Source organism: Cavia porcellus, unplaced genomic scaffold (genome assembly GCF_034190915.1).
Source record: "Cavia porcellus strain 051 isolate PalLab524CR breed Dunkin Hartley unplaced genomic scaffold, mCavPor4.1 scaffold_49, whole genome shotgun sequence".
Lineage (NCBI taxonomy): Eukaryota > Metazoa > Chordata > Mammalia > Rodentia > Caviidae > Cavia > Cavia porcellus.
The window spans coordinates 1,822,355-1,836,164 of record NW_026947532.1 but is presented as its reverse complement, the minus strand read 5'-3'; the positions used below and the strand labels follow the sequence as shown (position 1 = coordinate 1,836,164).

General features: G+C 64.2%; 1 protein-coding gene across 1 annotated transcript in view; it reads right to left on the bottom strand.

The window, feature by feature from the left end:
* Positions 1-12,372, bottom strand: part of Rxra (retinoid X receptor alpha) — a 69,492-nt gene extending 57,120 nt beyond the window's left edge. Inside the window, exon 1 of the mRNA XM_003473003.4 lies at positions 12,216-12,372. Coding sequence (XP_003473051.3) covers positions 12,216-12,243 — 28 coding nt within the window. The 5' untranslated portion in view covers positions 12,244-12,372. The remainder of the gene's footprint in view (positions 1-12,215) is intronic.
* Between the last annotated feature and the right edge of the window lie 1,438 nt (positions 12,373-13,810).

Below are 13,810 nucleotides of genomic sequence, written 5' to 3'. Positions count from 1 at the left end.
GACCCTGGCTAGCTGTGCCTCAGTTTCCATTCTGCAAAACACAGGACTGGCCACTCCACACCCAGCACCTGGGGCCTCAGGCTTCACTGGGCCTCTCCAAGCCCTAGGCTCCCCAGTGAACAGGACAACCACCCTGCAAGACCCCCATGAAACCCACCAGCAGCACAGGATCTAGCCTGGTCCAAGCGCCAGCTCACGGCTGCTATGCCTGGCAGAGCCACAGAGAATGCCCAGGGCTGGGGTCTCCCTGAACCCCACCATGGGCACCCCCAGTGGCCAATGCCCAACAGCCACGCCCCAGGGTAGGCACAGCAATCCCATGATCCCTCGCAGGGCTGGGCCAGGTCCGAACACGTCAGGACACGCCCCGTCTCTCCACACCCTGCCCAGGCAGGTCCAATCAGGCACACAGCGTGTTTGTTCACCCAAAGTCCACGTCCCACCCCACCTGGTACAGCACCTCCTGCAAGATGCAAAGGGGCGTGTTGGGAAACTGAGTCACGCAGCAAGGCATGCCCCGACCTACCGCTGCACACAGCCTGTCCTAGAAGACAGGAAGGGGCTTGGGTCAGAACCACCCAGGGAGGCGCGAGATCCCGGCCCCAGCTGTGTGACAGCCATGCTGTGCACCGTCTGTCCCGGAGGTCACGCACACCCCACTCTGAGGTCCAAGACCAGGCCAGGAAGCCGGGTGGAGACGGGAGGGCGGCGGCCTATCTCACCCCGAGTTGCTAAAAAGAGCCAACGGGGAAGTAAAAATAGGAAATAAAAATAAAATTGCTCCAGCCAGCGCCGGTTGTTTGTGTAGGAAACAAGGCATCTCCCGCCTAGCAGGACGGCCACAGCGCCGGCCGGCCCGGCCTCCTGGGCGAAGAGCATCCCCACCCAGCCGCCTGGGACGCACACCAGCCCAGCGCCCAGGAGCTACAGCAGCAAGGACCCCAGAGAGGAGTCCCGGAGGGCCAGGGTTCGAATCCAGGCCCTCCGTGACCTCGGCCTCCTGGGCATGGCGCCCCCACTGCCCTCAGCGCTGCTGTCTACACACCCCAAACCCCACCCCGAGGCGGCCCTCAGGGGACAGGAGCCCGGCACCGGAGCCCAGCTATGCGGTTCCTAAGGACCTCGATTTCCTCACCCACACAATGAGAGGAAGCCTTCCTTCCTATCCTTTCCTGTCAGGCCCTTCCAGGTTCACACCAGCCTCACTCGAACTAAAGTGTGTGTGACTGACTCTGGCCTCGGGATCCCAATGGCTGCTGTGACTGCCGCTCTGGGGCTGTGGTCCAGACAGCCAGACAGCCAGGGCCGGCCACTCGGACCACAGCCAGGCACCACCTCTGTCTGCCTCCCAGCCAGGCAGTGTCTCACAGGAGTCCAGGCAGCGAGGCACCCGGAGTCCAGGCACCATCAGCAGAGCCGATGGGCACTGTGTGCAGGACGATGGTGGCACCCTCACAGCCCGGGCCACGGGCAGCAGGACAGGGCCGGGATGCTCCATTTCAGGGTTCCGATCTCACACAGGAACCCACTGCATGCCACGGCCTGGGCCCAGGCCTCTCCCTGGGACAGTGGATGCTCACACCCACCTGTGGACACCACGCACAGATGTGCAGACTCACTCACGTGCAGACTCGCACACGTCCGCCATGGCTCAGCGCTTGGCCGGTGTCCACCTGATGCTGTACCCACTCCAGCTCCCAGAGGGCCTGGGCAGCGCGGTGACACTGGCTAGGTGGGAAGGTGGAGAGCACAGGACAGGCTTCTCACGGACAAGGCCCAGATGGGCAGGGACAGTGTCCGCTCCCCACAAGCCCCGAAGAGGCCCCAGGTCCCGGCCACCACCCGGCCTGCCAACGTCAAGCACAGGGCCGCCATGGGAGGCAGGCAACGGTGGGGACACAATGGCCACGCTGTTCTCAGGAAGTCAGCCAGGGAATCCCGAGGGGGTGGGTAGCAGGTAGGGCCACAGGCCAAGGGGGCAGAAGGGTCAGCCGGAAGGGAGGCCGGGCCCCGCAGGGCTGCAGAGCTGGGATACCTGGAGACCCCACAGGCTGTACCCCGGCACCCATGCTGAGCAGGTGCAGGGTCACAGCCCCATCCGGGCAGGGGCCTCACAGCCTATCAGCTGTCCAGGGCTGGGTGCTCTCGACACCTGCCGCCCAGTTTGGCTAGCACGGGAGACCCAGTAACCATGCAGCAGCCATAAATCCTGGCCGTGGACAGCAGGCAGTGAGGCTGCTGACGCCCCGGCTCCTGGCCACAGCGGTGAAGACGCACAGCTCACCGAGCCCTTCAGCCAGGGGTGACCATGGTGGCCTTCCCGTGACCCTGGGACCCAAGGATGTCAGCCAGGCTCGGAAGGACCACGGACACCACCCAGGCTGGCGGGACCACTCTATGCCCAGAAGAGGGCTGCAGCCAGGGACGGGGGGACCCGCCAGGGCCTCGCACGCTGTTTGTAAACCTCACTGCACACCGGGCACCGGGAAACCAGCAGTGACTGGACGTCACACAGGTCCACTGTCTCAGGCAAAGGGAGACCAGTAAACAACCCATGCTAGGGAGATGCAGAGACACACGGGGGCATCCACAGACACCGCAGCCGGGGGACACACCCCGTCCCGGGTCCCAGGAGCCGCCACTCAGGTCAGACTCTGGACCAGGGTCACTGCTGGAGCCCAGGCCGCTTTCCCTGTGTAGGCCACTGGCAGCAGGGTGCAGAGCGTGGGGCAGGCAGGGGACATCCCACGCCAATCGGCTGCCATCCGCCACCCCTGACACGCTGCCCCCATTTCTCCACCAGGCTAAAGAGGGCACAGCCAGGACCCCCTGGCCCATGGGTCTGGGCCTGCAGGTCACGGCTCAGCGTCCCCTTAGCTGCTGCTCCAGGTCAGGGCCCCCAGGGAACAGCACCCGCCAGCCTCATCCTGCCACTGCTCCTGCCCCCATCTTCTCACTCACCCTAACCTGGCTGATCAGAAACCTCGCCCCTCGGCTCAAGGCCCTGTCCCCACGGAAGACCCAGCACCCTCTGACCCCGCCAGGCTCCGCTACATCAGCCCCACCCCCAACGTCCCTCCAGAGCCCCACATGGCCCTCTGCTGCCATTGGTCCTCATCTCCCACCAGCCTGCAGCTCATGAGCAGCAATGGATGGAGGCCCCTGTAAGTCCAGCAGCACGACGACACCCCCCCATCCCGGCACTTGTGGGGCTGGCATCAGCCAGGTACACTACTTGATACCCACTCAACCTATTTCCCAGGGCTCAAGTCCTGTCCCTCAATGCAGCTGGAGAGGCACAATAAACCCCAGGTAAAGGTGTACTGTGGTCTGAGTCACAGGACAGCAGTGTCAACAAGCTCTCCTGGGGAGCCTCTGGCTCCTGGCAAATTCCTACACATCCTTCATGACCCAATTCACAAGGCCCGACCCACCACATATCCCTGGTACATCCACCCAAGACTGAAGGCAGGTGTGCCACGACTGTGAACCCCAACTCCACACAGGAGGGGCCACAGGCCCTGCACTCATGACCACTTTTGTCCTGCTGACCTCACTGCCCTGTGGAAAGGCTCAGCCTGACAACTGAGGCACAGAGAGACTGAGGAATAACCAGTCCTCGGCTGCCGACCCAAGCTGGCACCGCCCTCTCCTTTGCGTGCTGGGCTGGCTTTGCTCTGTCCCCAGAGCAGCCATGCCAGATGAAGAGGGCAGATGGACAACAAGTGGACAGCAGGCAGAGGCAGGTTGGTCCCAACCCCACAGGCTGATACTTTTCAACACCAGACGTCCAAGCTGTCCATAGCAGGTCAGCAGCGTCAGACCAATGCACAGGGCGGCCAGTGCTGACCAAGGCCTGCCATGCAGGCCGAGCTGGCCACAGGGCCTGCAAGAAAGCGACTCCAGTGGCAGCAGACCCTCTGCGCCCGCTCCATGCGAGAGGCCACCTCAGTCTCGGCCTGTGAGATTTCCCATCTCAGAGGCCAGGCGGGGGCTGGAGCCCGGGAAAGCGTGAACTCATTCAACAAACATCACGAGGCTTCGGGCGCCCGGCGCCGTGGACTGGCAGCAAACAAGAGCCGCGTGCCAACCCTCACAGCCAGGCAGAACTGAGAGACCCCAGCAGGGCCAGCACGGGGCCCAGTGATGTCTGCCGAGGGTCCTGGCGGGCAGCCTCCGCCTGGGCCCTGAGACCACTGCCCTCAGCGCTCTAGGACCGTGAGGTCCCAGGCTGGGGGTCTCGAGCTACCAGGGAGACACGCGGAGGACACAGGAAAGCCCGCCCCTCACTGGCTTTGGGTGGCCTGGCACCAATGACAGGCCGCTGCCCCGCCCTCCTCCTCCTCCTTGACCTTGATCCGGGGCAGAAAGTCCGAGGGCAGGGGCAGACTGGGTGGGGTGGCCCCACCACCTCCCATGGACTCTGGTCTCTATCAGAGCCGCTCTCCTCCGGCCAGACGGGGGTTGGGCGGGGAGGCACGGGGCCACTACAGCCGCACACAGGGGTCCTGGGCACCCGACACCCACACGCACAGCGGACAGAGCCTAGAGCCAGCACCATGCTGGGTAATGACTCTCGGTGGGCCAGCAGCCCGAGCAGCACCCAGCAAGGACAAGGTGTCAGCCCCCGAGGGACATGCTCAGGGGCCACCATGTCACAGCCAGGCCAGGCCCAGCCTGGCCCCCGGAGCTAATTGTTTCCAGATGAGCGGCCACAGCCCCACCACACACACCAGCACAGACCAGCTGACCAGAGCAAATGGGGAGCCTGGCCGTGTACAGGGCTTCTCCCGATGGCCTTCTTACACCATGGGAGGGTCCACCCAGCTTCTCTGCCTTAATTCCACAGCCACACACCAAACTCCTATGCATCCTTCAAAACTCACCTATAACATTGCCTCTATAAAGTGGCCCCAACTTCCCGAGCAGTTTATACGCAAAACAACTGACGCTCAGAGGCATGAACTGGCCACACAGACCCTGAATCACAGCTGCCACTAGCTCACCACACGGATGAACTGTATCACCAAGTGCTGGACAGGAGAAAGCTGGAGGAAGGGAAGGAGGGGTGCTAGGCAGGCAGGAGGGGTGCTAGGCAGGCAGGAGGGGCAGTAGGGCCACTGGACCTTGGCTTAGGTCTGGCTTCCATGCTAGGACCAACGTGGAGCCCCAGAAGGTTCCAGGCAGGGGAGGTCAGGCCCAGGGAAAGAGGGTCGCCCCTTGCCCACCACCTCCTATTCTTAAAGCCGCTGTTCCTGCCACTCACTCCTCCCCCCCAGGACTGGGCAGACGGTCACCACGTGGCCCTCCTCCCCAGCCCACTGGCTCAGAGGGCCAGGCTTCTGGGGTCCCGGGAACCCTCCTCACTCCTTCCCCCTCCACTGGGTCAGGGCACAAAGCTGTGCCCCAAGGAGCTGATCCCCAACTGCATGGCCCCCCTAGAGGTCGCCGGCCAATCCAAACAAAGCCCAAGTGACAGGAGGGAGCAATGGGGCTCCCGCTGTGAGGTGCAAAGCCTGCCGGGGACCTGTGAGTCAGAGGGAGCCCCAGGGCCCCAGCCCACCCTACCCCTTCGTGGACAGGGTCCAGAAGACCTTCACATCTGGGGTCAGCCCTGCCCAGTGCCCTGCCCAGGGCGCACCCAGGGTGACATGATACTGTGACCCTGTCTGGGGCAGTGGCCCCCGACCTTCCTGACCTCGGGGACTGGTTCTGGATCAGAGTGAGGTCAAGATGCCCAGGGCCATCACAGGGCTGTGCATTTGGGCGACACTGGGCTGGCTGGCCGGCCTCATCTGGGCACCACGGCTGGGCTAACCAGAAGACAGGGGCTGGAGACACGGCCACTCCAGGCCTCTGCTGGAAATGGGCATTGGCACTGCAAGGGCCTTGGGTAAGCCCTGCGCTCAGGACGCCCTGGGAACAGGCCTATGAGGTCAGGGCCAGCAGGCAGGACCCACTCTGCTATGTGCACCACCAAACTTCGGCCCTGAGGCCCTGAGCTTGAGAGCAATGGCCAGTTCGACGGCAAGACTAGAATCCAGGCTGCCAGGCGCTGAGGCCCAAGCAGCGGCCACAAACCAGGCACAGGCAGAGGAGCACTGAGGACTGTCAGCTCGCCTGGCGGGAAGACAGGGTGCCTGCGGACGGTTACAGAGAGGACAGGCCAGTGCCCAAGGGTCCCGCTCAGCCGGGACTAGGCCAGGTGCCATTGGGAGCCGCAGGCACAAGACTCCAGCCACCTGGGCTGTCACCGCCTGACCTCTGCCCGGGGCCAGCACGGACACTTAAGCTAAATTGGTCAATTATGGAATACTTAGATCCCTCCCTGGGGCTTCCCAGCCTCCCCTCATTCTGGGCCACAGCACCAGGAAGCAGTTGAATCAGTAACCTCATTACAACCCGTGCAGCTCCGGCGGCTTTGAACTCCGCGGGGTTTATCCATGGCAGCAGCAGGATTTACACACTCCTGGCCCCATCCCAACTCACTCCCCTCCTTCCCCTCCCTCTGAGCTGGAGAAGCCTGGGCGGCAGTGGCCTTGGGGACTCCCCCAGTGCAGTGGCCAGGCTCGACTGGACGGGCCGACAGAGGTGCAGCGACCTGTGGCAGACTCTGGATCACTCCCAGAAGCTGGGTCCCAGTCTGGGGCCCCCTTGCATCCATGGTCCAGCTGACAGCGCTTCTCGGGGAGCTCCTAGCCTCAGTCATAGTGAGGGGCAGCCTGGAACTCAGGCAGGGAGGGAACCCGCACTGCTGCCCCCGCAAGGGTTGCACTGTCCCATTCCCTGGCCCCAAAGTCCAGTCTCTATCATGTCCCTCAGAGGCCATGCTCTGTCCTTGGCCACCAAGTGACCCCGTCCGCGTGGACAGCCTGTCCCCAACTCCACCAGGAGCTCTGGGCAACTGCGTCCTCCTCCAGCCCCGACTCAGCCGCCTCCGCCAGGCACCATAGCCCAAGAGCTCACAAACAGTCTCAGCTGATGCGGGACAGTGTGTCCCCCAAGGGCTAAGGATGGCCGGGCTCCTGCTCCCCAAGCACAGGGAGCCTCTGGCCAGGCCGGGGAGAGCTGTGGCAGGACAAGGGCACTGGCAATTCACAGAGCCCCAGGCCCGGTGGGCAGCACTGCTCCCCTTCCTCCTCTGCATGTACAGGCTTCAGCCCCAGCTGTGCTCCTCACCCAGCTGTGACACCCACCAGGTGGCCTCCTGCCCCACTGCAGCACTCCCCTCCCACCCTGCCCAGGGCCCAGGACCCAGGACCAGGCCACCAGCATAGGCATGGGTGCCCTCAGCCACATAAGGATCCCGGGAAGGGTTGCCACGCTCCATCTGGCCTTGCAGGGCACACGTGTGTGTGTATATGTGCATGTGTGCATGCGTGAGGAAGGGGGCAGAGGTGACCAGGTCCTTGCCTTGCCCCGGCATAGCCCTGAAGCTGCCAATCACTCAGATCCATTCCCTGGGTCCCTCTGGACTTGCTGCCAGACGCCTGTCCCAGCAGACAGTCACCAGGCCACGGGTCTGTGTTGTCCCCGGCTGCTCCTTCAACCTACAGCTGAGAGGCCAGGCTTGGAAAGCACCCTGGAGCAGTGCCGAAGGGTCTCTGTTCCCACTGTTGGGGTCAGAGTCATCACTGTGAGACCTCAGCCCCTATCAGTGGCCACACAGGACAAGAAACCCCCCTCGGGGTTCCAGGGACCCAGGACAGGCAGGGCTCTTACTGGCAGAAATGTCAACTGGAAGGGGGCAGGAGAATCTGAGGGACAGAGTCCCATCCACACAGACACAGCAGGGTCGGGATGCCCTGGGAACCAGCGCTGAGATCTCCAGACACCAGATGCTGGACAGCAGAGGCCGAGGGAGCCGCCTGGGCTGTGTCCTAGCCGCCCTGTCCCTGGGAAGACTTTCCAGCCCCTGGAAAGCAGGCGTCACCGCACAAGCCTGCTGTATCGTTTTGGGGCAGGCAAGTCCTGGACAAGTTGCACCCACTGGCATCCCAGAGCCACCCAGAGCCCTGGAGGCTGCCCCTCCCTGGCCCCCTGCACAGGGACATGGCTGCAGGCCAGTACCAGGAGGGCTGGCTGGCAGGGCCCGGTGAGAGGCATGTGGGCGCATGTGTGCGTGTGCGTCTGCAAGCACACCAGGCCCGGTGCACACGTGTGTACCCCTCACTCCCCGACACAGCCGGGCCGATTTTATTTAGCTGCTTTCTGCTCCATTTCACGCTCGTTCAGCTGCTGAGCTAGACAATTGCTTTGTAACTCTAGGGTGCAATTTCCCTGTCTGTGAGGCGCTGGGGCACAACTGCTCAGAGCATCTCACACATGCACAGGCTTGGGTGGGTGTGCAAATACACTGGCCCCCGCCCACCCAGCTCCCAGGGTCCAGGGAGCAGCAGGGCTGGGCCAGGCCAGGGCCGCATCTATCTGGGATCTGCTCACACTCAGGGTACTGGCCATCCTCTGCCCATCTGGTCTGACCTTGGAGGCTGGGACCCACCTGACCCTGACCTCACCCTTAGAAAGAGTGACACGCCCCAGGAAGACATCGAACTCTGGAGAAGTTCCCAGCTGGCCACTGACTGACTGACCAGTCTGCCCATCCAGCCCCAGAGGAGCTAGGAGCACGTCCATTACCCGGATGAGACCACCAAGGCACCCCTTCATCCCCGCCTGTCCTTCAGTCCCCCCTGCAGCCACTGGGAAAGTTGTGATCATTCCAAGGGAACAGGGGAGCCTGGAACTGCACCTCCTAAGATAGGAATGCCACAGACAAGCAGGTGGGCAGATGGGGCCCTCTCCCCTACCTTTTCCCAGCACCCTAGCACCCTCTCAAAAGCCCAAAAGATCTGGCATGGACACCAGCCTGCACCAGCCACAGTCCAGACAATAGACTCTTGAGGGCCTGGACCCCTGCCCCACCTCTGGCCTGGAACACAGCCCCTTCTGAAGGAGCTGGGCCAGCCAAAGTGACGCCTCCAGGCCCAGGCCCACAAACACCAGCCCGGCAGAGCAGGGAAGGAAGGCAGGTCTTGGCTTGTTCTGGTCCCGAGCCAAGGAGGCCCCTGCCCTGCAGCAAGCTGACAGCAGGGCCAGGCCTGGGGCTTCTACTCCCAGGACTGGGCCTTGCTGACCCTCAAGCCCCTGACCATGACTCTCCAACAGTGGCAAGCCCCATCTCGCCCATGGATACAGGCCCAGGCAGCCCCAGCTGGTAGGGGGAAGAGCCTGGGAGTCTTTTACCCCATCCCTGCATCATCTCCCCGGTGGCTGACCTGTGTTCCATGCCCTCTGGACCCCATGGGTGCACAGCCATCACCGGGAGAAGGGGCACAGGCCTGAGGGCCCACAAGATAATTCCACGAGCCTCCAAGCACCCTCTTCCAAAACAAAATGTAGAACACCAACTGCAAACCTCTCCCACAGTGATGGACGGGCTGCCAGGTAGGGCTGGAGGGCAATCGGCCTCCTAAAGAAGGTGGCAGACCCACCGTGGCCCTGAAGGGCAGGCACAGCTGGAAGAGCCAATGCCCCACACAGCAATGACCAAGCCACGCAAGCCTGGGCTGTATTCGAGGCTTCCCACCTGCTAAGGCCCATCCAGGGAAACCCAGGTGGGCAGGGGCCACAGGTGAGCAAGCAGCTCGGCAAAGCCACGGCCAAAGCCACGACTATGACTGGCTGCCACCTGGGGGCCATTTTCCTCGCCCTCACACTTCCCGGTCCACAAACAGAGGCCCCCTCGCACAGAGTTCACCAAAACAAACGCCCCCGTCGGCAGTGTCTGGGCCTAGCCACGAACTGCCTCGTCAGACCCAAGCTGGACTTGCAGCCCAGCCCTCCAAGTCACGTGACCCTGTTATTTCGGGAGGCCCCGGAATGTGCTCTATTTTGGGTCCCACGGGCTCTGATGTTACCAGAAGCCCCTCTCCAGGTTCCAAGCTCACCCAGGTCCCCGACAATGCACCAGAAAGGGCTTAGAGGCCCCGTGTAGCTTTGCTCCTAATGGGTCAGCAGCAGCAGAGAGGGTCCGACGTGGCCTAGGACCTTTGGACCGTACAGGTTCAGCCTTTGGGTCCCACTGTCCATGCCTCCTCCCCAGTGGGCATGGAGCAAGGCCAGCCCTGGGCAGCAGGGGCAGGAAACAGGGCCTGCCTTGAGCAAATTCCCCACCTCCCTTCCTTTCCCCATCTGTCCCATACCATCGGCCCCACGGGCGGCCGGTGGGAGATGAGGGGCTGGCTGCCCAGCCACTGAGCCCCGCAGGAGTGAACACTGGGAGCAGCAGGCCCTCTCCTCCTACCACCAGACCTTGAAAGTAGCCAGGCGGCCCAGGGAGAGATGGGCCTGCCATGCGGCCAGTCCCAGATCTGACCCAGACGGGCTGTCCGGGCCCTGGACACTGCCAGGCCCTCTGACACCCACCCCCCACGAGGGATTAGGCTGTGTTGACAAAAGAGCTTAGGGAAGTAGCTGCTTAAATGGACCTTCAACTGCCTGGACTTCAGAGTCAGTCACAAGCTTAGGAAAAAATAAAAATGTAATCAGAGCCCAGGACTCCTCACTCAGTCCGGGGGCTGCCTGGGAGGCCAGCGGCTAGGTCCAGTGAGCCACCAGCCGCACCATCAACACAGCCCCTTTGTCACGGGGCCCATCATCGGAGAGAGTTCAGGCAACCTGGGAACTCCCACAGAGCCACTTTGCAGCGGGGCACCTTCAACCCTAGTCCTGCTTACACGGGCCAGCTCTTAGGATCAGCCCTGTCATTCTTGGCGAGTTACGGACTAGGACCTGTCAGGGCCCCAAGACCCGGTCGGAGTGCACCCAGGATCTGAGCCTCACACTCCTGGTCCAGAAGGAGTCCCCAGGCCCGACTCTGTGTGCACATGGGACAAGGCATTGGTGGGGGAAGAGGAGGTGTCATCCCACAGGGAGCCCCCACAGTTGGAAGTCACAGAAAATTTGGCACCCATGGGCTGGAGTTCAAACCCACACCCACCACTGCAGGGTCTCTATTCGGTTTCTCCTGGCTGTTCTCATCTGCAAAATGGGCATGAGTGCTCACCCTGAAGGCTGCATGTCCTGGTCCCACAAAGGGCCGAGAGTGAGTCTCAGAGCTGGTAAACTTAGGGTCTCCCATCAAGTCGCCCTGCAGCAGGCATGCTGAGACACTCTCCCTTAATCTCCGCGGGGGGACTCCCGATCTTCCTCATGTCCCCCACAGCTATGCTGGGCTCTGAGTGCCCCCAGGGCAGTCAAACTGCACGTCAGGTCTCAGGAGTTGGGGGCCAGGCAGAAGAAGTGATGGTCCTGGGCTTGGTCCATAATCAGCTCTCTTAATTTTCATCCTGCACAAATCCTTCACCAGGCTGACAGCCTGGCTGCCGTCCCCACCACCAAATTAATATCCTTCCCGGAGCTCATTTATAAGTCCTCCTCCCTGCTTCTCTGGGCTCCCCAGCCCCAGGGAGACAGCAGGAGGAGGGGGCTCCTGGCCATGGCCACCGCTCAGAACTGGGGCTAGCCCTGAAAGTTGGCAGGCAGTCGGGGGCTGAGGGCACCAGTCGGCTGGGCAGCGGAATAGGAAAGCTGACCCTCCACTCCCTGCTGTCTCCCCACGCCAGGACTGCCTGGGTGCCTGAGAGAGGGGCCAGTCCTGGGTCTGGTGTGCGGGTGCAAAGGGCCCCAGGGGGAGTCCATGCCCACCGGGCTCAGGCTGCCGAGGAGAAACGGGGTGGCAGCAGCCTGCTTCCTCCTGGACGCACCCCACGGCCAGCGGGGCCTGCTGGAAGCAGCACCGGCGGGGGCGGCGCAGAGCGGAGGCCACTCGGCCCAGCGCGCGACCGTCCCGGTGCCAGGGAGGCCTGGAGCCGCGAGCGCGCGGGAGCAGAAGTTGCTGCTCGAGCTGGGCCCAGCTCCCGGGCGGCCCGGGACGAAGATCGAGGAGTGAGGGGATCCCCTCGGCGCCCTGAGCCCGCGCCACCCGCGCTCGCCACCACCACCCGCGCCCTCGCCCCCTCCCTGCCCGCCGGGCCCGGGAAAAGTTGCCCGCCGCCCACGGCACTCCGGGCCGGTGCCCGAACTCTCGCGCAGGCCGCGGGGTGCGGGGCAGCCGGGACGCCCCCTGCTCGCCGCCCGCGCACGCCTCCGGTCCCAGTCCGGTCCCCACCCGTCCCCGCCCGGCCCTATCGCCGCCCGGCCCAGCCGGCACTCACCAAGCGGCAGGAAGTGTTTGGTGTCCATGTCGCCCACTAACTCATGCCCGGCCGGCGGCGGAGCGGCGGGCAGCGGGCGGCGGCCCCCGGCGCGGCCGGCCGGGGCCCGGGCGGCGGGGAGCCGGCGGCGGCGAGCGGCGGCGGCGGCGCGCGGAGGCCGCGGCGCGGCGAGTTGTTGCAAAAGTCGCCCAACAATGTAAACTACTTGTACTGCGCGCCTCCGCGCGCGCGCCCGCGCCCGCGCCCCCGCCGCCGCCGCCACGCGCCCGCGCCCCGCTCCAGCCCGGCCTGCAGCGGGGGGGCGGCGGGGGGCCCGCGACGGGCGCGGACTCTGCGCAGCGCCGCCGCCGCGCTCGCCCCGCCCGCCCGCCGGTGCGCGCCCCCGCAGCCCGCGCCCGCGCCCCGCGCCGAGTTGTGAGCTCCCCGCAAACTTGCGAGTGCTCAGCTGGGGGTGTCCGAGCAGGGCGGGGGGCAGGCGCGGCACGGGGGAGGCGGGCGGACCTGGCCAGAACCCTCCCTAGCTGCCAAAATCCTGCGGCCCGGAGGCGGCGACGGCGAGGAGGAGGAGGACGAGAAGAAGGAGGAGGAGGAGAAGGAGAGGGGCCCGGAGCCCGGGCCGGGCTATTGTCTACGGCGGCCGCACAAAGAGCCCGGTCGTGGGCGCGCGGGGACCCCGGCCCGGCCCCACAACGCCTGCCCGAGCCCCGGTCCTACATAGGCAGCGTACCCGCCTGGCGCGCACGTGGGGAAACTGAGGCCCGGGAAGGCGAGGCGCCTGGACGTTGCAGGCTAGGAACCCCTGCTCTGCGGGGGACGCCCTCCCTCGCCGGCCTCCTGCTTTCACGCCCACGGGTTTCAGCCCTCGGGCCACAGTGAAGGGGCGCACAGAGGACCTCTTCTTCAGAACCCAGCCAGGCCCGGGCTCTACTGCTGTGGTCCGAGTTGGACATTGACTTTGTGGCCCGGCGCTATTTTTACACCTTGGGTCGTTCTCTGCCCTCACTTTTAAATTAATGATTTGTTTAAAAAAACGAAAGGAAGCACTGCTGCCTGGGATGCGCTGCCTTCACCGCCCGCAGTCTCCTGCGGCTGGAATTCGGGTTTGGGTGTGAGCTACCTGCGCAGAGCCAAGCCCCGCCTCCCCGGGATCCTGCAGCCCGCCCTCTCCTGCCCTACGCCCCAGCGCTGCAGGGAGGAACTGCCTCAGGGGCGCACCATAGTCACACGGGATGCACGTGGTGGGCCCGGGAGAGGGCGAGATAAAGGGGCGCTCACTGTCCAGAAATGGCAGGTCCCTGGCTCCAGAGAGGGTCGTTCTGCCTGGGTGACCTGCCACTTCCCTACCTTGTGACGGCCTTGGAGGCCCACAGTAACAGAAACTTCCCGCATCTCAGGTCCCAGGACTGCTGCGGACTGTCCAGAGGGTCAGATGCCCTGTGGCACGTGGCAGCGCTGGGGTGCTGTTGGGGTGCACCTGGGTAGGTGAGCCCCCAACACAGCTGCAGGCAAGGCAGTGACCCTGGAGGACATCTCCTGGGCCCCTGCCTTAGCCACTACACACATGTCCTATTCAACAAGGCAGCCTCTGTCCCAGG